Source organism: Leptosomus discolor, chromosome 9 (genome assembly GCF_034619465.1).
Source record: "Leptosomus discolor isolate bLepDis1 chromosome 9, bLepDis1.hap2, whole genome shotgun sequence".
NCBI classification, from domain to species: domain Eukaryota; kingdom Metazoa; phylum Chordata; class Aves; order Leptosomiformes; family Leptosomidae; genus Leptosomus; species Leptosomus discolor.
In genome coordinates this window covers 14,028,563-14,056,260 of record NC_141399.1, presented here as the reverse complement: position 1 = coordinate 14,056,260, position 27,698 = coordinate 14,028,563, and the positions used below count along the sequence as shown (strand labels likewise).

At 60.0% G+C, this 27,698-nt stretch overlaps 1 protein-coding gene across 5 annotated transcripts in view; it reads left to right on the top strand.

The window, feature by feature from the left end:
- The window catches only part of CELSR3 (cadherin EGF LAG seven-pass G-type receptor 3), a 32,348-nt gene extending 9,153 nt beyond the window's left edge, over positions 1-23,195 (top strand). The window contains exons 2-37 of one of the 5 annotated variants that reach the window (XM_086470159.1): positions 1,946-2,578; positions 4,002-4,224; positions 4,680-4,795; positions 5,678-5,766; positions 6,201-6,358; positions 6,547-6,710; positions 7,173-7,298; positions 7,475-7,644; positions 7,882-8,067; positions 8,213-8,323; positions 8,602-8,770; positions 9,033-9,174; positions 9,366-9,486; positions 9,808-9,991; positions 10,073-10,174; positions 12,454-12,548; positions 13,264-13,473; positions 13,941-14,124; positions 14,619-14,768; positions 15,062-15,227; positions 15,529-15,696; positions 16,029-16,155; positions 16,325-16,531; positions 16,639-16,813; positions 17,374-17,486; positions 17,797-17,876; positions 18,523-18,649; positions 19,305-19,445; positions 19,479-19,481; positions 19,594-19,730; positions 19,825-19,931; positions 20,608-20,781; positions 20,925-21,125; positions 21,306-21,594; positions 21,712-22,386; positions 23,128-23,195. In XM_086470159.1, the coding sequence (XP_086326285.1) occupies positions 1,946-2,578; positions 4,002-4,224; positions 4,680-4,795; positions 5,678-5,766; positions 6,201-6,358; positions 6,547-6,710; positions 7,173-7,298; positions 7,475-7,644; positions 7,882-8,067; positions 8,213-8,323; positions 8,602-8,770; positions 9,033-9,174; positions 9,366-9,486; positions 9,808-9,991; positions 10,073-10,174; positions 12,454-12,548; positions 13,264-13,473; positions 13,941-14,124; positions 14,619-14,768; positions 15,062-15,227; positions 15,529-15,696; positions 16,029-16,155; positions 16,325-16,531; positions 16,639-16,813; positions 17,374-17,486; positions 17,797-17,876; positions 18,523-18,649; positions 19,305-19,445; positions 19,479-19,481; positions 19,594-19,730; positions 19,825-19,931; positions 20,608-20,781; positions 20,925-21,125; positions 21,306-21,594; positions 21,712-22,386; positions 23,128-23,155 (6,251 nt within the window). In that variant the 3' untranslated portion in view covers positions 23,156-23,195. Of the gene's footprint in view, positions 1-1,945; positions 2,579-4,001; positions 4,225-4,679; positions 4,796-5,677; positions 5,767-6,200; positions 6,359-6,546; positions 6,711-7,172; positions 7,299-7,474; positions 7,645-7,881; positions 8,068-8,212; positions 8,324-8,601; positions 8,771-9,032; positions 9,175-9,365; positions 9,487-9,807; positions 9,992-10,072; positions 10,175-10,811; positions 10,827-12,453; positions 12,549-13,263; positions 13,474-13,940; positions 14,125-14,618; positions 14,783-15,046; positions 15,228-15,528; positions 15,697-16,028; positions 16,156-16,324; positions 16,532-16,638; positions 16,814-17,373; positions 17,487-17,796; positions 17,877-18,522; positions 18,650-19,304; positions 19,446-19,478; positions 19,482-19,593; positions 19,731-19,824; positions 19,932-20,607; positions 20,782-20,924; positions 21,126-21,305; positions 22,387-23,124 lie in introns of all 5 variants that reach the window. The other 4 variants (XM_086470155.1, XM_086470156.1, XM_086470157.1 and 1 more) reach the window with 4 other exon arrangements.
- Positions 23,196-27,698: the final 4,503 nt, after the last annotated feature.

Below are 27,698 nucleotides of genomic sequence, written 5' to 3'. Positions count from 1 at the left end.
TCCCAGCGATCAGTGTGGCACATGGGGAAAGGGAGGCGTCCCAGGAAACTCCTTGCCCATTGTTCGGGTGGCCTTGCCTGCAGGGAGGCACAGGCGGCTGAAACCAATGTCCCCAGGTGAAGGAGGTGGCTTGTGCTTGCCACTTATTGGCCATGTGTAGAGGATGTTACAGCAAGGCTTGGTACCCAGGGATAGTCCTGGGTGTCACCATCGAGTTGTGCTGGTGTAAATGTTGTCTTTGTTTGATGATGGAGAGCCAGGTTTCCAAGGAAACTTGGGGGTTTGGGGCTCTCGGGTGGATGTGGGGTGGGAGATGGGAACAGCAGGTGGCAGCCTGGTGTTGAGATGCTGGAAGTGAGCTGGAAGATGGATTGCCCCATTTCACTGGGAGCAGTGAGGTTCTTGATGAGCATCATCGGGCATTTCTGAGGCCACAGAGGTTGATGCAGTCCTTGCTTCACCATGCTGAAGGCTGGCTCTGCCTGACGGAGCCTGCGCTGGGGGTGGAGGGCCCAGAAGGAGGGGGACTGGAAGACAGCAGGTGTCCTGGAGCAGCAGGCAGGCTTCTCCCCCCTGGGTGCCCCAGCCAAAGCTGCTATCAAAGGTGCCTGAGTGAGGGGAACATTGGCAGGCTGCTTTGTGGGGTGTCTCCTGGCAAAGCCACTGACTGGGGTCATGTGGAAGAAAGAGTTAATGACTGAAAAATAAAACCACTGCCCAGACTTCTGCTTGGGCAGACAGGGAGAAGAGCGACAGCCCCAACAAAGGGCCAGGCAACTTGTGTTTGGGCAGTGTGAAGTGGTGAGGCCGGGGAATGGGCTGGGGCAGTTGTGCTCTGGAAGCGACCAGCGGGTGTGTGATCTGAGCAAGCTCTGGGGCTTGCTGCCTGACAGGTCCCCAGCTGGGGGAATTACAGTCTCCATCTCACTGGGAGGGGCACTGAGTGCCTGCCTGTGCTTGTAGCAGGGTTTCCTGGAGGAATTAGGAACATGGTCACATCTGCCTGTCTTGTCCAGCTCCCATTTTGGCCAGTATTTCCTAATTTGCAGCAGGGTATGACCCTGCAAGGTAGTGGGATCCGTTGGGTTTCTGGGAGTGGGGTAGATGGGGCAGGGGGCCTCAAATCACATCGCTGCTGCGGTGGGTCCTGCAGTGGGAGCTGTGCCATTGCCTGTCTGGGCTGGTGCTGTGCTGCCCGTGCCCTTTCAGCCTGAGCTGCTGGCACGTGAGTGTGCCTAATGTGGGGGTGAGATGCTGCTAATGGCCAGGGTTCTGGGACAGAGCAGGCAGGCACCCTCCAAGTGTGCATCCATGCCTGGGAGATCGCTCGTGTGGTGCAGGGTCCCAAGGGGAGGGAGCTCGCTTCCAAGAAAAACAAAGATTAAAGGGAATTAAACAAACCGGAGATGGGCCGAGGGGGAAAGAGATGCGGAGCAGATGGTGAGAAGGGGGGAAGCAGGGAGACCAACACAAAAGCGTTGGAGACCCTGGAGGAAGGAGGAAGGAAATGGCAGGAGGAGAGCGCAGGGAAAGGCAGTGTGGGGGCGGCAGACAGGGCGCAGTGGGGAAGCAAAACACCCTGGGCCCTGGCATCGGCTCCTGTGTTTGCCCAGCCTCCTGCTGGGCCTTCCTTCTGCCCGAGTCTCACCAGCATCTTTGTTACTGAGAGCTCAGTTTGCTGCCGAGATCCAAGACAAGGAGGAAACCTGAGAGTTATCTCAGTGGAGAGCCTGAGGGGAGGGAGAAGGTGCAGCTACACTGACTGTTCCCCGTCCAGCCCAGGTGGCAACCTGCTAACCCCTGGGGCTGTGGCTCCAAGCTTCCTTAGCCAAGGACAGGGTCCTTTTGGGGGCTGCCCTGGGGTGCAGGGCTCTGCCCTGGGGTGGGAGGGAGGAGACCCTCCAAGCAGCAAAGACTTGCAGTGTGTCCCTGCTCCCTCCCACAGACGGGATCCACAGCGTGACGGCCCAGTGCGTCCTGCGGGTGATCATCATCACAGAGGACATGTTGGCCAACAGCATCACGGTGCGGCTAGAGAACATGTGGCAGGAGCGCTTCCTCTCCCCGCTGCTGTCCACCTTCCTGGAAGGGGTGGCCACCGTGCTCGCGACGCCCAAGGAGGACATCTTCATCTTCAACATCCAGAATGACACAGATGTGGGCGGCACAGTGCTCAACGTCAGCTTCTCGGCCCTGGCACCACGGGGCGGGCGCTACTTCAGCTCGGAGGAGCTTCAGGAGCAGCTCTACATGAAACGCATGGCACTGACAGGTGCCTCCATGCTGGAGGTGCTGCCCTTTGACGACAACGTCTGCTTGCGGGAGCCCTGCCAGAACTACATGAAGTGCATCTCCGTCCTCAAGTTTGACAGCTCAGCCCCCTTCATCGCCTCACCCTCCACCCTCTTTCGACCCATCCACCCCATCACTGGCCTGCGGTGCCGCTGCCCGCAGGGCTTCACCGGGGACTACTGCGAAACAGAGATCAACCTCTGCTACTCTAACCCCTGCCTGAACGGCGGGATCTGCACCCGCAAGGAGGGGGGATACACATGCATTTGCCGCCAGCACTTCAGCGGTGAGTGCCCGGGGCGGGGGGGCCACAGGGGGACAGGTGAGCAGGTCCCTTGGCATTGCTGTCACCATGGTGGGGTGCTCTTCCCAGCAGGGCGGGGGGTGTCGGAGCCCCTCTTTACCTGCAGAGGTCTGGCTCTGCTCCCAGCTCTCCGTGTTTCCATGGCGCTGGATGTGCAGGGCTGAGGTTGCCATAGAAATCTGTCTTGTAGGGAGATGGCATGGAGGGCTCTTGGGGACCCTGGTCACCACCTCCCAGCGTTTTTCAGAGCAGGAGGACCAAGCTGGACGGTGTCAGGCTAGGGCACAGGAGGGTCCTCTGCCCTGCCCCATGCCAGTGGGGTGATGGGCTCTGGGACGATTGGAGGTTCTGGTTTCAGCTTGTGCCAGTCTTCACCTGGTTTGGCAGAGGTGTGGAGCCCACGCTGGCCCCATGTGCAGTGAGTGAGCTGCTGCCCACCCAAAACAGGAGGCTGAGCCTAGCTGCCCTACCAAGCAGGATCTGATCCAGGCAGATCTGGTCCTAGCTGGGGGGGGAAGATCCCTGGACTGGCCAGTGTCTTGTTGCCACAAGTCCCTCACAGGCTTGGATACCCATGCCTGGCCACTGCAGTCTGGGAGTGAGGTAAGATGGCCTGTGGCTACTGGGGAGGGAGCCCCTGCCTTGCCCTCCCTGCTGGGAAGGAGCTTGGCAGCAGATGGCTGCCTTGGAGCCACTTTCCTGTTGGTGGCTCCTGGTGAGATAAGCAGAGTGGTGAGATAAGCAGTCAGTGGTAATTAACCCCCAGCATTTGAAGCGTGAACAGCCATTAGCAGAAGGGTTAATGAGCTCGTTTCCCTGTCACTTCATGCTGTCTCCTCATCCTCCTTGTGAGCCACAAAGCAAGTAATGGGAGCAGGGCCCGGTGCGCAGGACTGCAGCTGAGCGGTTGCCTGCATGCTGCAGGGACAGCGTGGGGAATGGGGCTAGCCAGACACCGTACGCTGCACTGCTGAGCTGGCTTGGGGCATCCCTATTACCGATGCCAGCAAGGTGCAAGGGTGTTTGGTGTCCCTCATCTGGCTGGTTTCTACTTGGCTTTTGCTCCTATGTCAGAGCCTACACACAGGGTTAGGACGCTCCTGGTGCTGCGGGTGAGACTTTCATAGCTGTTGGCAGGGGAGCTCAGTGGTGCTGGGCTATGCCCACACCCCAGAGCCAGGACTGCGATGCCTGTCCCAGGCCTGTCACTCACACCTGGGTGACACCTGGGTTGTCGCATCCTTCACCTGCCCCCAGCTGCCCCCAAAACTCCTGCCCCTGGGCTGCCCTGCTCCAAACCTGGGCTGAAGTCTGCACTCCCGGGGCAAGGAGTGGATGGGTGGCCACTGCGTGTGTGCCCCCCAGCCAGCACATGTCCCAAGCCTCTCGTCTTGCTCCCCGCCAGGCGAGAACTGCGAAGTGGACAGCCGCTCGGGGCGCTGCGTGCCCGGCGTGTGCCGCAATGGCGGCACCTGCACCAACGGCGCTGACGGGGGCTTCCGCTGCCAGTGCCCAGCGGGCGGCTTCGAGACACCCTTCTGTGAGGTGTCCACGCGTTCCTTCCCGCCACGATCCTTCATCATGTTCCGGGGCCTGCGGCAACGCTTCCACCTCACCCTCGCCCTCTCGTGAGTCCTCTCCTTCCTCTGATGAACACCAGCACCTGCCAGTTCACCTGGCCCTGCTCTGGTGGCTCTTGTGCACCCTGGGCCTGTCCAAGGACTCGATGTTCTCCAGACCCCTGCGTTACCGACTTTGCCTTCCCACGGGGCTTCCCTGGTGCCTTTAGCCAAAGGGATCTGGATCCGCACTGGCATGTCTGCCCTGGCATCAGCTCATCCCTTCCTTCAGTGCCTCTACCCTTCCCTGCTGTGATCTCTGTGCCTCCATGCCAAGCCCCCATCCTCCCAAAACATCTGCTGGATCAAGCTCCAAGCCCTTTCCCAGCTAGGCGTGCACCCAGGACCGGGCACGGGTCTCACCCTGTCCCAGTGCTGGGATGCTGGTGTGTGCCATGGGAGGGCAGGGATCTCCACGTGAACCTTGTGCGCACACTGCCCTCCCGCTTCCTCCCTTACCCCAGGTTCAGCACCGTGGAGCCCAGCGGCCTCCTGCTCTACAATGGGCGCCTGAATGAGAGACACGACTTCCTGGCGGTGGAGATCATCCAGGGGCAGGTCCAGCTGAAATACTCCACAGGTAGGCTCGGCCCTGCCTGTCATGGGATTTGTGCTGTGGGAGCTGCAAGAAGGCCTGCACTGAGCAGGGACAGCAGGGTGCTGCCCTGGATGGAGCCCATGCTAAGGGGGACAGGGTTGAGAGAGGTGGTAGTGAGCATCAGTGGATGGCACAGGGGATGGATGTGTGTCTCAGGACCCTCCCTAGGCTTAGGAGTGCAAGTGCAGCAGGAGGGTTGTGAGCACAAACCAGGACAAAACATTTTGGGGTCTCCACTGCTGTTCTGCCTCATTATGTCACTGAGCTTCATGTCCTGCCTTGCCGTGAGCCAGTCTGGAGAGGAGGATCCTCCTGGGACGAGCATTTGCTAGCTTTCAGGCTCATTCCCTGCTGCCTTGTGCTGTTGCTGTGCCCATCCTGCCTGCCCTGAGGGGTATGAGGATCAGCTGCCAGGAGCTCATGTTAACCAGGCCCTCATGTTAACAACTGGGGCTTCCCTCCAGCCCTGGGTCCAGTTCTCCTCCCCTCTCCTCTGCACACAGTGCCTGGTGGCCATCCTGCTACTACTCTGGCTGCACTGGTCTCTTCAGGGCAAGGCCCAGCAGTGAGTGACTGGCAAGGGGCCAGATGCACGGTGCCAGGGCACCCTGGCAGTTGGCCTGGACAGAGGAACTACCCCAGGGTGCTGGCTGCTGGTCCTAGGGCTGCGATTCCCGCTGCCTCGCTCCTGCTGCAAGGCTGCAGCAGGCAGAGGCCAGCAGGCAGAGCTTGTCTCCCTGAAGGCCTTGTCTCTCCCTGCACGAGGCCGTTGGCAGCATGGTGGGTTTGGTGCCTGCAGGAGGGGCAGGCGCATCTGAGGGCTGTCTGGCTTCCCTCAGCATGCCGTCATCCCTGTCTCCGCAGGAGAGTCCAGCACAGTGGTGAGCCCCTACCTGCCAGGGGGTGTGAGTGATGGGCAGTGGCACACACTGCAGCTCCACTACTACAACAAGGTATGTGTGCCCCAGCTGTCTCCCCGTACACATGGGTCTCTCTCCCTCCCCGTGAAGTGTGAGTGAGTGGCTGTGGATCTCCTGTTGTCTGGCTCTTCCCTATGGGGGAGGCTGTGGAGAGAAGGTAGAGGTGGTTTTCAGCCCTTGGGGATGGGTGTAGTGGAGCAGACAGCCAGCTGGGTGCAGGGGGAAATTGACCCTCAGGACTGCACTCGGCAGTTGCAGGAATGCACTCCACACAGTGTCCTTGCCCGTGTCCATCTCTGGCACTGCTCGCTGGGCTCAGCTGGAGAGGTCCTTCCTGCTTTGCTCACACCTCCAGCAGCGCAGCAGTGCTTGGGCCGTGCTCAGGCCCTTTCCCTGCTGTCAAGAGAGCCCTTCGGTGCCTGGGTCTGGTGGCACATGTGCTGCTAATGCCCTGTGTTCGGTTTCAGCCCAAGCTCAGCGCGCTGGGGGTGGTGCAGGGCCCCTCCAAGGACAAGGTGGCCATCTTGACAGTGGACGAATGTGATGCCTCGGTGGCCCTGCAGTTCGGCAGCGAGATCGGGAACTACTCCTGTGCTGCAGAGGGTGTGCAGACCAGCTCAAAGAAGTGAGTTCCTCGGAGACCGCTGGGCACAGCTGCTGTGTGGAGAGGACCAGGGCACTTGGGTCCCCTGTGGAGTCACCCCTTCACATCTGGGACCTTGGCTGTGTGTGCCTGTTCCCTTGTGCTGGGGAGCCAGCTGGCTGGCCCAAGGTTGCTGTAGCTCTTAAAGCCCTGGGCTTCTGTCCTTCTAGGTCCCTGGACCTCACAGGTCCCTTGCTCCTTGGAGGGGTCCCCAACCTGCCGGAAAACTTCCCTGTCACTCACCGGGACTTTGTGGGATGCATGAGAGACCTGTACATCGACAGCAAACGCATCGACCTGGCCTCCTACATCGCCAACAACGGAACTGCTGCAGGTACCAGTGCCTCTGCTCCTGCCAGCCCCTGCCCTGGGAATTCTCTTCTGCTCATGCAGCAGCACTGCCAGGCTGTAACAGCATCATGGCAGCACAACTGGAGCTGAACAGCCTCCTGTTGGAGAACAGGGCCTCCAGATCCCCCTAAATGAGCCGGTCCTCACCCTGGCTAATGTTCTGGGAATGCCCCCTGATCCCAAGTGCAGAGCCTGCAGAGCTGGCCTGTCTGAGAGATGCTAGGTAGTCAGTCCAGCTCTGCACTGTCTTTGTTTTGGCATAAGGAGCAGCAACAGCCTTGACCCTCATCCCTGAGCATGCAGGGCCCGTGTGGAGAGACTGAGCAGCTGGGCTTGCCCCTCTGGCAGCCAGGGAAAGGGCTGGCGGGCAGTGGTGCCTCTCTGTGTGGGCTGGGGGAGGTGGTGAGCAGGTCAAGGCTGACATGGGTGACTTTGATACCTCCAGGCTGCCATGCCAAGCACACGTTTTGCGACTCCAGCCCCTGCAAGAACGGTGGCACCTGCTCTGTCAGCTGGGGGACCTACTCCTGCCTCTGTCCTGTTGGCTTCGGGGGCAAAGACTGCCGCCACCGTGAGTGAGCGGGCGCTGCTGGGCGTGGGCAGGGTGGGTATGTGTAAGACTGTGCTGGAGTTGCTGTGGAAGCAGAGTAAGGGGTCCATGTGAGATGAACTATCTCTGTTGTCCCTGCATCTAGTGTTCCCTGTGTAGTGCCCCTTCCTTCTCCTCACCTCCACTTTCCTTTCCAGCCATGCACCATGCCCACTATTTCCAGGGCAACAGTGTCCTGACCTGGGACTTCAAGACAGATGTGAAGATCTCAGTGCCGTGGTACCTGGGGCTGGCGTTTCGGACACGCCAGGCAGATGGGGTGCTTCTGCAAGCCCATGCTGGCCAGTACACCACCCTGCTCTGCCAGGTAGGGCCGCAGCCTCAGCTGCAGCACCATGCCCCAGCCTCTACTGCCGTCTGCCCCAGGAGAGCAGGAGGACCCTGCCTTCCATGTTGACTCCAGCCGAAGCAGAGGGTGGTTGCGGGGAGAGGTGTTTAGCAGGGCTGGGTTTCCCTCCCCATGCTCAGAGGGAGGGTAGGTGGGAGGCAGCCAGAGTGGTGAGGCCTTTGCTCACTGCTGCCATTGCTGGTTCCCTCTCTGCAGCTGGCTGGGGGCCTGCTCTCCTTCATGGTGAGCAGGGGGTCCGGGCGCAGCACCAGCCTCCTTCTGGACCAGCTGCAGCTCAGTGATGGGAGATGGCATGACCTCCAGCTGGAGCTGCGGGACGTCCACAGCGGGCGAGACTCACGCTACGTCATCACCCTCACCTTGGACTTTGGGCTCTATCAGGTAGGTGCTGCTTTAGACCCCGGCACCAGGACAGGAACTGTGGGGGATGCTTGGCATACATGGGAAGGGATGGGCCTCTGCACCCTCAGAGGGGCTGGGGCAGGGCTGATGCCAATTGCCCCATGTTACTCCTTTCCTTCTGCAGGATACAGTGGTTGTCGGAAATGAACTGCATGGCCTGAAGGTGAAACATCTGCATGTGGGGGGAGTCCTGGGCTCTGGTGAGGTGCAGAACGGGCTGAGGGGCTGCATACAGGTGAGTCCATTGCTCTGAGCCTTCCCTTTCTCCCTTTCCAGCGGGTCTGTTACAGGGAGGGGTGGAAACACAGGCCTGGCAGCTGCTGCCAGTGTCCATCCTGCTGGTGACACTCCTTCTCTGAGCATTCAAGGCTCTGAGGTGCTGTGGGGCAGCCATAAATCAATGCAGCAGGGGTGAGGAGGGGCGGCTGCCCGTGAGGGTTTGTGGAGGGCTGGAGGGCTGAAGCCTCGCGTGTCTGTCCTGGCTTCACTGTGAATTTGTCACCTGCGTTGCAGGGTGTGCGACTGGGTGACAGCGTCACCGGGGCTGTGCTGCCCAAGCCCAGCCATGCCCTGCGGGTCGAGGCTGGCTGCAGCGTGCCCAGCCCCTGCGACTCCAGCCCCTGCCCAGCCAACAGCGTCTGCAAAGACGAGTGGCAGAGCTACTCCTGTGTCTGCCAGCCAGGTAAGGCCTGCAGCACCCTGCTACCCCTTTGATCTCCACACCTCTCTGTCTTCTCTCCCCCCTCCCCTCTCCTCTCCTGCTCTCTCCTGGCCTGTGACTGCTCTCCTGTCCATCCCTTGGGCAAGTCTCATCCCTGCCAGAGACATTAATTTTTCTGGAGGGCAGAATCTCTCCTGAGCTCCCTGAATCCACTCCTTGGTGCTTTGGCACCTCTCAGGGGGAAGGTGCTTGCTTTAGATGGTGCTCTCTGTCCACACCTCAGGGTACTATGGAGGGGACTGCGTGGATGTGTGTCACCTCAACCCCTGCAAGAACAAGTCGGTGTGTCGCCGCAAGCCAGGCTCACCCCTGGGCTACGTGTGCGAGTGCGGAGGGAACTTTTTCGGGCAGTACTGTGAGCACAGGTGAGATGTGGGGCACTGGGCAGGGCCGTGGCCTCCGTGCCTGGTTCTATGCTGCCCTTTCATCCCGTCTGTATGACCAGGGACCTCTCAGTGCCACCTGGCTCCTTGGAGCTACTGAGCAGCTGGGCTGGTGGGAGGAGAAGGCCTGGGGGATTTGGTTGTTGTAACAGCGGAGATGTTTCTTTCCCTAGGATGGACCAGCAGTGTCCGAAGGGCTGGTGGGGGAATCCCACCTGTGGGCCCTGTAACTGTGATGTGAACAAGGGCTTTGACCCTGACTGCAATAAAACCAACGGGCAATGCCACTGCAAGGTGAGGGGCAGCTGTGCCCATGGGGACATGGCCCATGGCTTGCCTGGAGCCCTGCTTGTCCTTGATGCTGTTCCTTGTCCCCTCCAAAGGCCTGGCAGCTGCCTAGGGCCCTACTTTGTGTGCCCACTTCTGGGCTGGATCCCTACTCAGCTCTTCTGTGCAGCCCTCCTGCCTCAGCACAGTGACAATGGGGGCAGTGGGGGTGCTTGCAAATCAGGAGAGCCTGGCCCTTCTCTGTCCTGACTCCAGTGGTTCCCCAGGCGTTGGCCTTGGGTGCTGTCCCAATGGGCTGTCTGATGGATGTCCCCATCTCCCCTCTAGGACTTCCACTACCGCCCCAAAGGCAGCGACACCTGCCTGCCTTGCGACTGCTACCCTGTGGGCTCCACCTCACGCTCCTGCGACAAGGAGACAGGCCGGTGCCACTGCCGGCCCGGGGTCATCGGGCGCCAGTGCAATAGTTGTGACAGCCCTTTTGCCGAGGTGACGCCCAGCGGCTGCGAGGGTGAGTGTGGGCATGGTGGGGAGCTGTTGCCATGGGGTGCTGCCCCCAGTGACCAGCCCCTTGGCGTGTGTGTCTCCACAGTGCTCTATGATGGCTGCCCCAAAAGCCTGAAGGCGGGTGTGTGGTGGCCCCAGACCAAGTTTGGCTTTTCGGCTGCGGTGCTGTGTCCCAAAGGCTCCTTGGGTGAGTGGGGGATGTGATGGGGAGGGGAGGGGGCAGCCTGGCTATCCTGCCAGGGGCTGTAGCAGCCGTAGCAATGTCACTGTTCTTGTGCTGTCCCAGTCCCATTTAGCTGGGCTTGAGGGCTGGGAGAAGGAAGTTGGAGGAGAAAATACTGCAGCCTCAGGGAGAGCAGAGGGGGCTAGCCATGGGGCTCGGGCTGGGAACAGATTGTGGGGTCTAGGCCCATCACCCAGCCCTGAGGTGGTGCTGTTCCCTTGGCCTCGATCCCCACCTTCTCCCTGCTGATTCTTGGTTTCAGCAGGCTTGAGGCTGGGGTCAGGCCTGGCACGGCAGCTCGGCACCCGTGGCACCTTGTGGTGGCTCCACTGGCCTCATCCTTGGTGTGTGCTGCGAGGGGAGCAGTGCACAGCATGCCGTTAGGTGCGTGTCTTGGGTAGGAGCCAATGTCCCGAGCTGGAGGAGGCCATCCTTGGTGACGGCAGAGGTGTGAGCAGGGTGTCTGGGACTGTAGGGCAGCGCAAGCCCCAGGGGACAATACAAACCATGTCCTTCTCCAGCCGTTCGCCCCAGGAGGAGGCAGGTTCGGCTCCTAACTGTTGTCGCTTCTCTCCCCGGTTCTCTCGCCCTCCGTGCTCAGGCTTGAGGGGTGCAGGTAAGGTTGTTCCCATCTCCTTCCCCCTGTGCTGTAAGGGCTGCACCACACGGCTTTCCCTCCCTGCTCCCTGCCTGGCACCCTGCACACCCCTGTGCTTTCCCCACTGCTTCTGGAGCTGCCGAGTGTCTTCCCAACGCTTTGCCTGGCCTCACCGCTCCTACACGCTGTTCCCTGCTCCCAGCACACTAACCAACACAAACCCGGCTGCAGCTGCATGCAGCCCCTGCCACCCACTGTCCTGAGCCTGCAGCGTTGGCTCTGGGCGGGTCCACGCTCTGCTCCCCAGCCGGGATGGATGCTGGCTTTCCCGGGCCGGTACCTGCTTGCTTTGGCTGGGAGGGGAAGGAGCTGGTGGTGAGCAATGGGTAGGGAGGCCATGGAGGAATGGCCATGGGGTGGAGGAAGGGGGGAGCTGTTTGAGCTGGGGGCAGCAGGGCAGGGGCAGGAACTGATGAGCATGCACAGCATGAGGTCCCGTTCCTCCTGCCGGCCAGGCAGAGGGAGGCAGAGGGATCTGGAGGCCGGATCCTGTCCAGATCTGCAGCTGAGCTGATCTCTTTCTCTGCCAGGGGAAGGCCAGCAGCATGGAAGTTTCTTTGTTCTCCCTGCTCCCTAGTTGCAATGGCACTGGTCCCTGTGCTTCTGCAGCTGGGGGAAAGGTGGTTGGGGAGGACAGCTAGGAGCTAGAGATGGTGGGAGGGGGGATGCTGGTTACTGAGGCTTTTACTGCTCCAGGCAATTTCTCCCCACCCTGGCCGTGCTGCTGTGCTCTCCCAGCCATGGGCACATGGGTGGGCTCCTGTGCCCTGGTACCATCCCCAGGAGGGCCTGGTCCACAGTCCTACCGGGTACACTGGGGCTGCCCAGGTTCCTCTTGCTCGAAGTGTACGTGGTGGCACCCCTGGCCCAGGACACTGCTCTCTGTGTCAGGTTTAGCAGCGCTTTTGGTGGTGATTAACAGCTGATCCCATTCGTTGCTGGTATCTCCATTGCTGTGCAGTAGTGCTTGGGCCCCAGCCTGGGACTGGGGTCTTGTGCTGGGTACTGAACCCACACTGCTGGATGGGGGGTCCTTCATCCCACTCGACTGCAGGGGCTTGTCTCTGGGGTGGGTTTGCCAGCCCCACAGCAGGGTGGTTTTCCTCCTGGGGTGACTTTGACCTGTAGAGAGAGGCAGGACTTCAGCAGGCATTGCAGGCTGTCAGCCAGGGGATGTCTAGAGCTGCATGGGCTTCAGTAGTTTAGGGTCAGATGTGCCCTGAGGACACAGACACATCCCCACCAGGAACCGGAGGCTTCTCCAGCCTGAGCCCTGCCAAGTCGCTTATTCCTCTTTGCAATTCTGTGTGATGGCACCTGGCGTGATGCAGCCCAGAAGCACACATAGGAACCCAGCTCCTGGAGGGAGGGGATGGCAACAGCTTGCCAAGGTGATGCAGACCAAGGGTGGAAGGGGTTGCACTGGTGCAAAGCAGGAGGACAGCCCTGGGGTGTTACAGGCCCTCCCCATCGCTTGCCAGTGCTGCTCTTTGGGATTAGCGAGTGCAGGGGGTCCCTGCTGGGGGGATGCAGGGGAGCCATGTATCGTGCTGAATTTCAGACATGCCGTTCCTCCTGGTTTTAGGTGCAGCTGTTAGACACTGTGATGAGGAGAAGGGCTGGCTGGAGCCAGATCTCTTCAACTGCACTTCACCTGCCTTCAAGGAGCTCTCCATGCTGGTAATCCTCTCGGCTCTGCAGCCCTGACAGAGCAGGAGCCATATGAACAAGGGCTCACAGCCAGGTTTCAGAGAGCTCAGCTCCCCATGGGCACCTAGAGTAGGAGAGGGCCTTGCCACAGTGCTCAACACCTTTCTCTTCTCCTCTCCTGCCACAAAGCCATGCTGTGGGAGCACTGATCTGAGCTGAAGTTCACTTGGCTTCATCTAATCTGAGTGTCCCCATCAGAAATGACTTGTGTCCTGCCCCAGTGTTTGATAGGAAAACAAATGACCCTGAGCAGGGCTGAATTGTTCGAAGCTGGTGGGATGTCTGCTCTGTGGGGACATCCGTAGCCCCCAGACTCTTAGTGACCAATCCCTTTGAAATATTCAGGCAAGTTTTTTGAACACTTGCATCTCACCTATGTTGAATTGTAACTGAAGCCAGGAGAGTTTCTGGGCTTCATCTAGTGTCAGTAAATGCTTGCCCTGTCCTTTCGTCTCCTTGGCCTCTGTCATGTACAGCACTGGTTTAGCTGGGCCAGTGCAAACCCTGGTGAGGCTGGTTGTCTGCCAGAGGTGCTCCCTGTTCTAGTGACCACCACTGTGAGTGTCCGTGGCTTGTGCCATGGTTTCAGAAATCATCTCTGGGTCCAGTGGGGCCTGCAGCATCCCAGTTTCCCAGTGAGGAACTTGCTTAATTGTTTAATCCCCTCCTTTCTCCCCTCTGGCAGCTGGAGGGCTTAGAAAGGAATGAGACTGAGCTCAACACAATTGAAGCCAAGAAGCTGGCCCACCGGCTCCGGGCTGTGACAGACCACATGGACCACTACTTTGGCAATGACGTGCACATCACTTTCCGCCTGCTGTCGCGCCTCATGGCCTTTGAGAGCCGGCAGCGTGGCTTTGGGCTGACAGCCACACAGGACGCCCACTTCAATGAGGTGAATCCTTCCCCCAGATCAGAGTCGCTTCTGATGGTGCTTCTTTTTATCAACCACCCTGAGCCTGGGTCTCTGAGGGGATCGAGAATGCTGTGAGACCACGTCAGGAGCACTGGGCTCCCCAGTGCCACACAGATACTGGCACACAGGAGCGAGACCCATGGTCAGCTGCGTGGTCAGGGCTGGAGCACAGGGTGGATGAGGAGAGACAGAGATCCAGTTTCCTCAGCCTGGGAAGGCAAAGGGAGGCCTTATTGCTGGCTGCAAGTCCCTCATGGCAGGGGTGCAGGGAAGATGTCTCTGTAGGACACTGCTTGATAAACGTTGATGGTTGGGGGCCCATCATAGCAGAAAGTAGCCCTCTTCACCAAGTCCTTGTGCAGAGAGCACAGTGCTGCAGCCTGACGTGGTCAGGACAGGGCCCAAAGGCAGTGCTTCCCTCACGCCCGCGTGTCTCTCCCATGCAGAACCTGCTGCGCGCAGGCAGCTCTGTGCTGGCGCCTGAGAACCGGGAGCACTGGGCCATGCTGCCGCACAGCGAGCACGGCAGCGCCAGCCTCATGGAGCAGCTGCGGGACTACTCGGGCACGCTGGCCAGCAACATGAAACTCACCTACCTCAACCCCGTCGGCGTCGTCACCCCCAACATCAGTGAGTAGGAGCTGGCTGATGGTGGGGCCTGGCTGGGGTGGTGCAGAACCACTCCTCTGTCACACCCTGTCCTTTTCTCACTTCACATTAGCAAGGGTGCTGATAACGTCCTTAGTGGCTCTTTCAAACATGGGGAGGTGTTTGAGAGATGTCCTGGTCCTATCTTTTCCTGGAGTAGCTGACACACCACCGAGAGACAGCAGAGCCAGGATTGTGCTGCCCGCTCCCAGTAATCTCCCAGTCTCTAGCGAAAAAGCCGTTGACTTCAGCGGCAGAAGTAGTCTGCCCTACGGCAGAGCAAGGATACGGGCTGGGAAGGAGCACTGTGGGTACTGGGATTTCATGTCATACCCAAACACAGGAGATGTCCACAACCCAGCCTGTGGCTCATACAGTCCCTTTGCCAGTGACTTCAAACATGGGGTGCCCTGGAGCATGGTTGCTCTCCAGGTGGCCTTCCTAGAGCTGACTTTCACTCCCTCGCTCCTCCATAGTGCTGAGCATCGATCGCATGGAGAACCACTCCCACATCCGTCGGCGCTACCCTCGCTACCACAGCAGCCTCTTCCGGGGCCAGCCCGCCTGGGACCCCCACACCCACGTTGTGCTGCCGCTGTCGGTGCTGAGCCCCCCAAAAGCCGAAGGTGAGCATGTGAGCGTCACTCAAGGAACAGCATGGGTGGGTGCGGCCGGCAGGGAAGATGTAGAATCATAAAATGGTTTGGGTTGGAAGGGACCTTTAAAGGTCGTCTAGTCTGCATGTACCCCTGCTGAGACCTGGCTCTGTCAGAGGTCCACAAGTCACCCCTGAGAGCTTGGAGCTTCTGACTTCACCACATCCCAAAGGCTCCTGATGGCCTCACGAGTTGCCTTCAGAGCAGCATGTGTGTGTCTGTTCTCACCACCCCATTGTGTGCCTCAGCTGCCCCCACGGCAGTGCCCACGCTGGCTGGGGGCGAAGGGAACTACACTGTGGAGAACTCCTCCCCGAGGCAGGTGCTGCCGGACCCCGAGCCCGCTCTCACTGTGATCATCCTCATCATGTACCGCACTCTGGGTGGGCTGCTGCCTGCACGCTACCAGGTGGATCGCCGCAGCGTCAGGTACATCCTCCTCCCCTTTGTCCTCCAGAAGCACCAGTGGAGAGAGGCTGGCTGGACTCTGCTCTGTTCCCTCCAGCAGTTGCTGAGTCTGTCTGGAATGGCTTGGGTTTGGTTCCCAGCCAGACAGTCCTGCAGTGCTCTGCCTGTTCCTCACCTTGGTATTGCTCTGCCCCGTGTTTCCCAACCCCTTGGTGTGGGCTGGGCTGTTCCTTCTGAGATGTCAGTGCAGGGCATCTGGGAAGTCCCTGGAGGGCTGCAGCTGCCAGGCACGGTGATGGTAGAGCTCAGTTGCTCCTTGCAGGCTCCCCAGGAATCCTGTGATGAACTCCCCCATCGTGAGTGTGTCTGTGTTCAGCAATCACACCTTCCTGCGGGGGCCCCTGGACACCCCTCTCGTGCTGGAATTTCATCTGCTGGAGACGGCCAACAGGAGCAAACCTCTCTGTGTCCAGTGGAACCACTCCAACCCGTGAGTTGAGCACGGCTGGGCCACTCTCTTTTAGCTGCTTTCCCCAGGCACCTCCTTGTTCCCCGAGTTTCCCTCATCGTGACAGGCTGTGTGCCTGGGCAGCAGTTGGACATGGAGGTTTCTGCCTTCTCCCAGGGAGTTCATTCCTGCTGGGAGGGCATAGGTCCCTGCAGGATCCCTGCAGGGCTCTGGCTCCAGCACTTCAGCTATTGGGAGTGCAGTTGCTGGTGGAAGAGCCTTGCCAATCGCCCCTCTTCTCTGCAGTTCCTTCCCCACACACCACACTCACCTGTCTTCTCTCCTAAGTGTGCTCTGCTTTTTGGTGGCTGCAGGACCAACCCCTCCGGCTTCTGGACAGCCAGGGACTGTGAGCTTGTGTACAGAAACACCACCCATGTACACTGCCAGTGCTCCCAGTTTGGCACCTTTGGAGTTCTGATGGATAGCTCGCACCGAGAGGTAACCTCGGGCTGGGGGTGGTGGCGGGGGCTGTTAGCCACCGTGTCCCAGAATAAGCGGGCACAGGCAGAAAATTCCCTGTGGGACACAAGTAGAATCTGAGAGCTCAGCAGGCTTCCCACATCTCCCCCTAACACCACCATTTGCCTTTGGTTCTCTGCTGCTGCAGCAACTGGAAGGTGACCTGGAGACATTGGCAATTGTCACCTATTCCTTGGTGTCCCTCTCCTTGGTGGCTCTGCTGCTGACCTTCTCCTTCCTGACCTGCCTCAAAGGCCTCAAGTCCAACACACGTGGCATCCACTCCAACATATCAGTCACCCTCTTCTTCTCTGAGCTGCTTTTTCTCCTGGGGATCAACCGCACTGAGAACCAGGTCTGTGGGCTTGAACAAGAGCACCCGTGGGGGTGGGGGCGAGGCGTGGACGATGCAGTTAGCGTTGGCACAGTGGGACCATCTCTGAGTGACTTTTTTCTCTCCAGTTTCTTTGCACTGTGATTGCCATCCTTCTCCACTGCTTCTTCCTCTCCACCTTTGCCTGGCTCTTCGTCCAGGGCCTCCACATCTACCGCATGCAGACCGAAGCCCGCAATGTCAACTTTGGGGCCATGCGTTTCTACTATGCCATCGGCTGGGGAGTGCCCGCCATCATCACAGGTAAGAGCAGCTTGTCCTACAGCCATGCCAAAAGCGACAGTTCTCAGCAGCCTCCTGATCCCCTGGTGTTGCCCGGCTCACTTACCCAGTGGGGAGAGCTGAGGGTGGGCTTGCCATGGCCAGTAGTGCTGGCAGCGAGCAGTGCTGCGGTGGTCAGCTGCGGACTGTGTCAAAGGCTGTTGTCTTGCGTCCTGGGGAGAATTAATTCCTTGGCGCATCTCCCCATGGCTTGTTTGATGTGCATGGGGCTCCTGCTGTCCCAGGGCTTGTGTTTAAGGTCTCCTGGTTTCCCAAGCTTGCATGCTTGGGTGACCTGTGGCTGGCAGTGAATGCCTGCTGGGCTGGGCTGTGTCAGGGACACCTGAAGAAAAGGCAGTAAAGGCCCTGATGCTGGGGCTCGCAGTGCTGGCTCTTTCCCCTGTGGCAGGGAAGACTCTGCACAGGGCAAGGAGCAGGGATAGAGCCCCTTCACGGCCTTCAGTGCTGGGATGGGATCGACATGGCTTGGGCAAGTCCCAAGGCTGCTGGGTCTGGATCTGACCTCTCCCTTCCTCCTGCAGGGCTGGCCGTTGGCCTGGATCCTGAGGGCTACGGAAACCCTGACTTCTGCTGGATTTCCATTCATGATAAGCTGGTCTGGAGCTTTGCAGGCCCCATTACTGTCGTCATTGTGGTAAAACCCTGTCCTGTTTCACCCACAGCTCTCTCCTGCCTCCCTTCCCCACACCATGGGCACTTGCCCCTTCCTTGGCTGCCCACTGCCTGCCCCGTTCTCTGTACTCTCCTTCCTCAGTTAGAGGCCCTCTCTCTGTCCCTCCTTGCTCCAGCCAAACCTGGGGGAGGCCATGGCTTGGGCATGAAGGGGAAAGGAGGGAATGTTTGGATGGGCCTGGCAGACCTGGAGTCTGCCCATGCTCTGCGCTGGAGATGTCAGGTCAGAGACGGCCCTTGGCACAACTTCTAATCAGTGCCAACACTTTCAGATGAATGGGGTCATGTTCCTGCTTGTGGCCAAGATGTCCTGTTCCCCAGGCCAAAAGGAGACCAAGAAGAAATCGGTTCTGTGAGTATTAGTGGCCAAACTCCCAGCAGAGCTCCTGTGGCTCATGGTGTTTAGCATTTTCAGTGGCCATCCTCCCTCTTCCACCATCGGAGAGTGTCCCTCTGTGCATCAGTGTCAGCCTTGCAGCCACTATCCTCTCCCACACCTGCCAACCACATTAACCCTTCCTAAACTTTGTCCTTTCCTTTTGTTCCTACATCTCCATCTCCATGCTGGCCCACCAGCCTGTACCCCTTCACCACCTGCCCTCACAGCCACCCCTTGTGTCTGCTTGGATTCAACACTGCCCATGTCGACTCTCAGCACCTGCTTCTTCCTCTCCTCCATGCTCCTTGAGACCTTTCCCCACTCCCTCTTGGGCCAGCCTGGGAGCTTGGCTCAGCTCTCTGTGGCTCCAAATGACCCGTGTCATTTGAGCCCCTGTGTTTGCCATGTGTGATCCAGAAGGGAAAGCCTGGGAGTCAGGGGCAGCTGAACTGCTGTGTGGGGATGTGCCTGCAGTGCTGGGCACAGCAGGGAGGGCTGAGCAGGAGCACGCTTCTCCCCTCTGGATCTCTGTCTGTGAGCACTAGACTGTAGATTAACAATACACACTAACCTCTTGGTGTGTGTCTGTGTGCCTGTCTGTCTGTCTCTCTCTCTCCAGCATGACGTTACGGAGCTCCTTTGTTCTGCTTCTAGTTATTAGCACTACCTGGCTCTTTGGCCTCTTGGCTGTCAACAACAGTGTCCTGGCTTTCCACTACCTCTACACTGTCCTCTGCAGCCTCCAGGTAACTGCCCAACCTCTGCCAAGGGAGGGCACGGGTCAGCCCAGGAGAGCGTTCTTGTGGTCACCACGGCCACCTGTGGAGAGTGGGTGCCCTGCGCTGAGCCCCAGTGTCCTGCTGGGCTCCTTGTCCCTTCTGCTGTCACCACTGCGGCAGCAGGTGACTCCTGCCAGTCCTCTCTGCTGTGCCTGCTGTGAGTGGTGGCACGGAGCCGGAGGTGGCTGCAAGGCGCTTGGTTCGGCAGTGACAGGAAGGGGCAGCAAGGACCATCTCTGGAGGGAAGGGGTCTCCATGCTCTCAGAGGGCAGAACAAGAGAGCAGCTTGCAAAGGAGGTGTCGGACACTCCAGATATGACCCACAGCAGCACCCTGAAGACCTCCTGCCACTGGCTGGTGGTGCTATAGGGGACCCTGCCAGCTGCTCCTTGGCCACTGCCAGCCAGGACAACGCCCCCCCCTTTCCTCCCTCACCCATGATCACCATGCGGGTTAGCACGTATCGGCACTGGGGGGCTCTTTGGTGCAGCCCAGTACTGGTGGCCACCCAGGGGGACACGCTGGGCTCTGGAGGAGCCAGGGACTGTCCTGGTGCTGGCACTGTGGGTGAGCAGGTCAGCCAGCAGCGAGGGACTGTCTCTCATGGCATCTCTCCCTGCAGGGCCTATCTGTGCTGGTCCTGTTCTGTGTGCTGAATGAGGAGGTGCGGGAGGCTTGGAAGCTGGCCTGCCTTGGCAAGAAGGGGCAGAGCGAGGAGGCCACGAGGAACACGCAGGTGGGTGAGAGCAGGAGCAGCCCAGGGGTCTGGGGACAGGCTGCTTGCGTGGGACAGGAGCTGGTGGAGACGTCCCCACTTCCCCAGGGGTATGGCAGGTGCGGGTGGGGAGGTCATCCCCTGGGTTGCTGCGGCACCTCCTTACAGGGCACGTGCCCTCTCCTCGCTTCGCAAGGGCCCCAACGCCTACAACAACACAGCGCTGTTTGAGGAGAGCGGCCTCATCCGCATCACCCTGGGAGCCTCCACCATCTCGTCGGTGAGCAGCGTGCGTTCTGCCCGCACCCACTCCAGCCAGCGGGCATACCTCAGGTAGGGAGCGGTGCGGGGCTCCGGGGTGCCGGGAGCACACGGGCACAGCCAGGGGCTCCTGCTGCTGTGACTGTTGGGGCCTCCTGTCTTGCAGAGACAACGTGACGGCACGTCAGGGTTCAGCCCTAGATCACAGCCTGCTGGCTCATGCCGGCCCCACGGACATCGACGTGGCCATGTTCCACCGCGATGCTGGGGGAGGTAAGGCTTAGCCCTGTGCCTGGGTTTGAGGCCAACCCTGCGCATCCCGAATTAACTCCTGGCTTAAGGAAATTCTTCCCGGGGCAGGCTCTGGCTGTATGGTTATATTCTCCACCCTGTGTTCAGGTGCGACTTCCAAACACACTGTGGACAGGAGGGAGAGGCAGTACAGCCTCCTCCTGGACAGATGGCAAAGGGCATAGCCAGTCTCCAAGGAGCTAGAGATGAAGGAGGCAAGAGAGGGGCCGTAGGCTGTCACAGAGTGTCTGGGGACACTGGCTCCCCAGTACAGCACAGACTCATTGGAGTGAGACTGGCGGGGGCCACCCTTGCAGCTGGGGCTGGGGTGTGGGACAGGCGAGCAGAGTCTGAGGGAGGTGGGTTTGCTCAGCCTGGAGGAAGAGGAGGCAAAGGGGATCTTATGGCTATTTGCAGCTGCCTTATGGGGAGGTGCAGCGAGGTGGAGCCAGGCTTCTCTCACGGGTACCTGGTCATAGGGCTGAGGGAGCAGGTGCAGGCTGCTGCTGAGGGAAGGGCAGTGAAGGGGTGAGGCAGGTTGTTGTCCTCACGAGGGTGGTCAGCCCTGGGATGGTTCTGCCTTCCTGGCCCTGCCACCAGGACCCCCTCCCACCTTCATTCCAAATGTTTCCCCAACACACACACCGTGTCCCTACAGACCAGGATTCGGACTCCGACAGTGACCTGTCTCTGGATGAAGAGCGTAGCCTCTCCATCCCGTCCTCAGAGAGTGAGGAGAATGTACGCCTGCGGGGCCGCTTCCAGCGCCAGTTCAAGCGGGCGGCACACAGCGAACGCCTCCTCACTAACCCCGCCAACACCACTCCCAAAGGCAAGTGCTGGGGGCTCTGGCAGGGCAAAGGGTAAGCTTGGGTCCCGGGGGCCCAGGCCGTGCCTTGTGATGGCTTCGATTGCTGCTTACAGAAATATTCCCTCCCTCTTCCCCGGGGCCTGTTTTGCTGTGTCCTTCACCAGACGTGGATGGCAACGACCTCATGTCGTACTGGCCGGCTCTGGGTGAGTGCGAGGTTCACCCCTGCTCCCTGCAGAAGTGGGGCTCTGAGCGGAAGCTGGGATTCGACATCAACAAGGATGCAGCCAACAATAATCAGCCAGACCTGGCCTTGACCAGCGGGGATGAGAACTCCCTCACCCAGACCCAACGGCAAAGAAAAGGTAATGGCCTGCAGCAAGTGGGCAAGGGTGGCCTTGCCTGTCTCAGGTTGACGTGGCCCTGAAGGCTCAGCATAAGATCTATCTTGTCACGTCCTTGGGGAGGTATGGTTTGTCTCCCCCAGTTTTTGTGCTCTTTTCACACTTGCATGAAGATTTGACTTCTCTCTCTGTCCGGTGCAGGGATTTTGAAGAACCGCCTCCAGTACCCTCCGACTCTCCAAGGCCTGCCATCTGTCGGCAGGATGACCAACGAGCTGACGTGGTACAAGACCTCCACGCTGGGTCACAGGGCTGTCCCCGCCGCCTCCTACGGCAGGATCTACTCTGGGGCGGGCAGTCTGTCACAGCCAGCCAGCCGGTACTCGTCGCGGGAGCAGCTTGACATGCTGATGAGGAGACAGATGTCCCGGGAGCAGCTGAGCAGACACAACTCAGGAGACTGCTTGGAAGCCGTGCCCAGCCGGCATGGGTCCAGGGAGGAGCTGGACACTATCCCCAGCAGGCATGGGTCTACCGAACACCTGGAAAGTATCCCAAGCAGACACGGATCTAGGGAAAACTTGGATCTACTTGCTGCTAGGCCCAGTCAGAGAGATCATGGGAACACACTGCCCCGGAGGCAGGGCTCCAGAGACCACCTTGACGCTTTACCTTGCAGATTTGGGTCAAGAGAGCAGCTAGACTGTGGGCCAGTAAGAGAGGTCTCTAGAGAGTGGCTAAACACATTGCCAAGTAGGCAAGTGTCCAGAGACCGAATAGACACATTGCCAAGTCGAGATACTTCTCGAGAACAATTGGATTTGCTTTCTAGAAGGCAGCCTTCAAGGGACCAGCTAGCATCGGCTAGACAAGCTTCAAGGGAGCAGCTGGACTTTCTGTCCAGAAGATCCAATTCCAGAGAGCCTCTGGACACAGTGCCTAGCAGGCATCCCTCGCAGGACAACCTGGGGAGTCTCTCTAGGCGGCAGCTGTCTAGGGAAAGCCTAGAGCCGCTGTCGAGGAGACAGCCTTCTAGAGAGAACCTGGAGGCCGTTCCCAGCCGACATCCTTCCACTGAACAGTTAGATATCCTTTCTTCCATCCTTGCTTCTTTTAACTCCTCCGTCCTGTCTTCGGTGCAATCTTCCAGCACGCCTTCAGGCCCCCAGACCACTGCCACCCCCTCTGCCATGCAGACCTCCCTGACGCCCTCTGCAATGTGCCCCTCGACGCCTCGCTCCACCACCTCCCACAGCATTTCGGAGCTGTCACCAGACTCAGAGTAAGTGTATCCCTTCCTCAGCCAGGCCTTGTTCAGCTGGTCTTGTGTGTTGTCTGCCTGACTGGCTTCTTCCCAAAGTGGGGTTGGTTTGGGGGAGAGGCCTGTGTAAGGGTGAGCCCCCGGGGTGAGTGGCAGGTGTCTCTGGGCAGGGAGAGCCCTCAGGTGCGACAGCTCGGGGCGCTTGCAGTGCAGCACGGGCAGAAACATCAGTGTTACGAGTGCGCACTCTGCCAGAAGTGATGGCCCTCACTTGTGGCCCATGGGAGCTCAGGGGAGACGCTTTGTGCAGCCAGGCTGACCACACGGCTGGTCCCCTGGCTCAGTGCTGGCTGTGAGTCCCAGTGAGCAGATGTGTGCGAGGGCCAGGCTGACCGGAGAGGAGGAGAAGGAGGCCCAAGTCCTGCCTGCTCCAGCCACGTTTCTCCCCAGGGACCCTGTCCCAGTCTGTAATTTCTTCCCCTCCAGCTCTGCTCCCTGCTGTTGCTGCTGCCATGCCATGCCATGCCATGCCATGCCATGCCATGCCATGCCATGCCATGCCATGCCATGCCATTCCTCCCGTCCCGTCCCCTCCCCTCCCCTCCTTTCCTCTTCCCTGAATGCAGGGACTTGGAGACAGTCAGTCCTGCCCTGACACAGGAGTGGGTTTCTGCCCTGTCCCCAGGTGGCACAGCTGGGGGAGGCAGCTGGAGCCCAGGGGAGACACCACGGCTTAACACTGTTTTTCTTTCCTCCGAGAAGAATAACGAGAAACGAGGGCCATTCCTGAGGGGCCGAAGCTGTCCATGAGAGAGACAGAAGACGCAGGGCCCTTCACCTAGCCAGGCGCTGCCAGCTGAGGTTTGGTGTCCCCAGGGGGCAGGGGCCAGAACTGATGGTGGTCAGAGGCCCAAAACCGACCCTGCCTTTCCCTGCCCTCCGGGCTGAGGGGCCGGCAGCCCGCACCACCCACTGCCGGGAGCCTCCAGTCTCTCGACTGCCACCGTGCTCCCCATCACCTGCCCGGTGTGACAGGTAGGGCAGGAGCCTGCTCGAGCGAGGGTGGTGTCGCCAGGCTCTTCCTCTTCGAGCCGTTTGTGTGCGGGGTGTGCGTGTGTGTGCGTGGAGGGTGGGCAGGGGCAGGGGGACGGAAATGGAGCCCAGGACGTGGGGGCAGGGGAGGGTTTTCTACCTTTTTGTATCTTTGTAATCAGAGAGAAGAGAAATTTCTATGGTTATTTTTACGGATGGTCTGTTCCCAGGACCTGGAGCATTTATTTCACCAACAGTCCTTTGCCACCTTCCCAGGGGTGCCAGGGACCGTGATCCCAGTGGACTGGAGAGACAGAGTGCCAGGCAGCCTGTAAGGCTTTGCCAGCACTGCTTCGTCCCATCCCCATTGTGGGACAGCTGGCCCTGCTGCCCCTCGCCCTCCCACCACGCAGCTCCACACGTTGTCTCGGTGCCATCCTCCTGCCTGGCGTCCCTCAGCCCCCTGCAGCCGTGATGGCCCCACAGCCAGGCCCCCCTCTGCCCTCCTGTAGGACCCCCCTTGGGGCTGCCCCCTGACCATGAGCTGGGGCTGTGCACCAGCGAGAGCACAAGCAAGTCAGGGCAGCAAATTCAGCACTCGGGACCTGCTGGGGAGAAAACAAGCTCTCCTGTTCAGTCCTGTCCTGCACCAGGTCCCACTCCTATAAGGGCTGGTTTCCTCTGCTTAGCAAATGAGCATTACTATTTTACTCACTGTATGTTGTGCTCTTTAACCTGTGTGTTATAGAGCAAACTTCTGTTGGTTTGTGGGTCCAGGCAAGGAGCTGGATGACCCTAGCCCTGCTCAGGGGCAGACTAGGCTGTTCCCAGAGCTGGCACTCACCCTGCGTTTGCAGGAACATGATGTGGCTCCAGACTCAGGGTCCAGGGTTGCCCACAAAAGTTGTATCTAGCTGGTTCCCTGCAGGCTCTGCGTACATGCGCACACATCCCTGCGCTCTCTGTCTAGCAGAGGACCCCAGCTCGGAGTGGCCTGGATTTTAGGAGATGGAGATAAACAGAACTTTGCCCTCTCTGGAAATTCAGGCCACCCTGATGATTTCTCTGCTTGGCCGGGGGCCTGGCCCCAGGCTCTCACTGGCCCTGCCACGAGTTGACACTCCTCTGTGCCTACCCCAGCCTCGGGCCAGGGGCATTTGGCTCGGGAGACTGGCATGCTATACTCCCTTTCACCTGCCGAGTGCGGTGCCTCTGCTCGGCTGCCCCTGTGGTGCTCTAGGGGCTGCATGACAGCACGCTCCTTACTGCCTTACTACCACACTGCTGTAGCATCTTACTGCAGCCCAGCCTGACATGTTTACAGGAGAGGACGTGTGCTGCTGTCCTCCAGGCCCCCAGGGAGGCCAAGGCCTCTCGGCTACGTCCCCAAGTCAGTGGGGAAAGCAGGGAGGGAACAGAGAGGCTGGGTGATGGGGATGCCATGGGCCTGGCACAGCCCCGACAAGGCAGGCTCGATGCCGCCCTTCTCCCAGGGATGGGGAGGGAAGGGCCTGCTGACATGTTTACATGCCGTTTGGGACTGGCACGCAGAGGGAAAACCTGCTGGCCCCACCTGCCGGGAACAGCTGGGCCCCTCCATGCTGCCCGTCTTTGCCTTTGGGAACAAGCTCGTTTACATGTTTCTCTCCGGCTGCGCAGCACCGGCACCCGAGTGCTGGGGTCCTGTCCCTGCTGTGCTGTAGGGCCCATGTTTCTGCCAAGTTGGGCATGGGGGCTCTTTGTGCTGGTGCCAAATGGAGAGCGAGTGACAAGTGCCAAAAAGAAGAGAGCAGCAGAGCTGGTGGCTGTCCCCACAGAGCTGGTGGCTGTCCCCACAGAGCTGGGCCGGTCAAGAAGCAGGAGCCAGTCTGTGGCTTGGTCCCTGATTGTAGTGCTGTGGCCTGGGCTCTGGGGAGCATCCTCCTTGGGGTTGGGTTTGTTTCTTTGGGGGGTTTGGTTGGGTTTTTGTTTTCCTCTCTCCATCTCCTGATTCTGTGGGCAGGGAGCAGGGAGATGCCTGTGCCCACCTGCCCCCTCCCCCCCAAGCTGTGTAAAAGTGTGTCATGGAAGCGGCAGATTTGGAAATAAAAGTCTATAAAATGGTGCTGGCCTCTCTGCCATCTCTCCCTGCGCTCGGGATCCATGGCTGGGGTTGCGGGCACAGCCCTGGGCTCGAGGTGATGCTGGCAGAGGCCTTGGGCAGGAGCTCACAGACAGCTCCTGGGTTGAAGGGGAGTCGCTGTGGACCAGGGTGAGGTGATCAGGTGACAGGGACTTCAAGTGCTGCCAGTTGCTTGAACTTGGCTGTGTCCAGGCTGGTTCACCCAGAGATGGGGTCAGCTGCGATGGTGCCCGGTGGCCTTAGCCTTGGCTGGCAGGTCTGTGGTGCCACGGTGGCTGTGGTTAGCCATGGGGCTCGTGCCTGGCAGCGGCCAGCAGCCTGGGCAAGGCCAAGGGGAGAAGATCCACTGTCCAAAGGCAGCGTGACCTCAGCAGGGCCAACCTGGGCTGTGGGCAAGGAGAGGAACACATGAGGAGAGGCCAAGCATGATCCTGGTGCCCTGTCCCTCCCTTTCTTGCTGTTGGAGGGGAAAGAGCAGGTGAGCAAAGGGCAGTATTGATCCACAGCACCCTGAGCAAGGGTCACCATCAGTCATCATCCCTTGGTCCCTCACGGGCTCCATCCTTAGTACTGGCCTGAGCCTGACCCAGCCCAGGGTGCCCCCTGAGCACCGGGGGACCGGGTGCACGGCAGCCCCCGGGCAGTCGCGTGGGCAGTGCCCAGAGCTGCGGTCCTGTCCTGCAGCCCTTCCTGAGGCTGGCCTGGGGTGAGGGGCCAGGGAGAGCTGGGGGGGGGCTGGGGCGGCCGAGGGGGAGCCACCGGCAGAGCGGCTGGCCCGGGTGGCGGGCTGGGGGCTTGAGGCTGGGCTGCAGGAAGCAGTGGCACAGGGTGGAGAAAGGGAGCAGTGATAAGGAGGCAGTAAATGGCACCCAGCACTATCAATTGCTATCAGTTGCTACCAAGCAGGAGCCCTGTGATGGCCTCTGCTTCGGTGCCAGGTGAGCAGATAAACGACGCGGAGGCAGCAGCCGCATGCAGCCGCCTGTGTTGGCATCAGCGTGCTGCTACCCAGCCATGGTGGGACTGGTGGGTGTGAGGGTGGGACAGCGGGGAGCCGGGGACGTTGGGAAGGCTGAGGGGAGGAGGCTCAGCCCCACTGCTGAAAGGCAGCCAGGGAGTCTGTGTGTGGCTGCTGTGGGACCCGGGTCCTGGCAACCACAGGGAGAGCCAAGGTGTCCACGGGCTGCCCTCCACCTAGCCAGCAGGGATGGGAATGGGTTGCTCTGACCCTGTAGAGTGCAGTCCCCAGTGTCATCACTCATGCCACTCACCGGCCCCATCCCACCACCCAGGGCACCTGGGCATCCCCAGCATCTGCCCCACCTTGCCCACTGGCTTCACCCTTCACCCTGGCACCAGTCAGCCCAGCTCGTGGGTGCCTGGATTTCTGCTGCCATGTCCCCACGGGCCTGGGCCAAGCATGACTCAGAAATGCTCAGTACCAGGTCACAGTGGAGCCCAGGAAGGTGTGATGGATTCTGCAGAACCCCAGTGCCTGGTGGGGACCTTTGGAACAAGATAACAGCTGGGTCTGCGCGTGCTGTGGGAGACCGGGGCAGTCCACAGGGCACAGCACACCCGTTCCCAGCAGGTAAGTAGGGGTCGGAGCCTGCGGAAAATGCCACGGCCAGAGGCTGCGTGTGACCCTTCTTGCCCTGGGCACAGCTTCTGCTCCAGGACATGGGGTGGGGAGGGGGGACACCCATGGGAGCCCTGGGGGCACAGGAGGGTGATGGCAGGACCCTGAGCAGTGCCCTGGGGAGGTGAGCACATGGCAGCTCTTGGCAGAGGGTTGGAACCAGGATGTGCCCAGCGGCAAGAAGACCCCTGCCCTGTGCCTGGCATGGGTGCTGGGGCACAGCAGCACCCTGGACATAGCAGTGGGCCAGGAGCTGAGACGGGCCAGGAGCTGAGATGGGCCAGGACAGTCCCCAGGATGGGATGGTCCTGGGGACAGTGGTGACAACACTGGGCCTGCCATAGCTGGAGAACCTAGCATAACAGAGCACTGGGGGAGCTTGGTGGGTGCCACAGAGCAGCGGGGCTGGGAAGCGGGCAGCTCCTTGGCAGGGCAGGAGGGAGGGCAGGAGGCAGGGAGTGGTGTCTCAAAGATCACAGGCTGATATTAATAGGAGAGAGCAGAGTGTGCACCCGGCTGCCGACACCTGACCAACTTGGG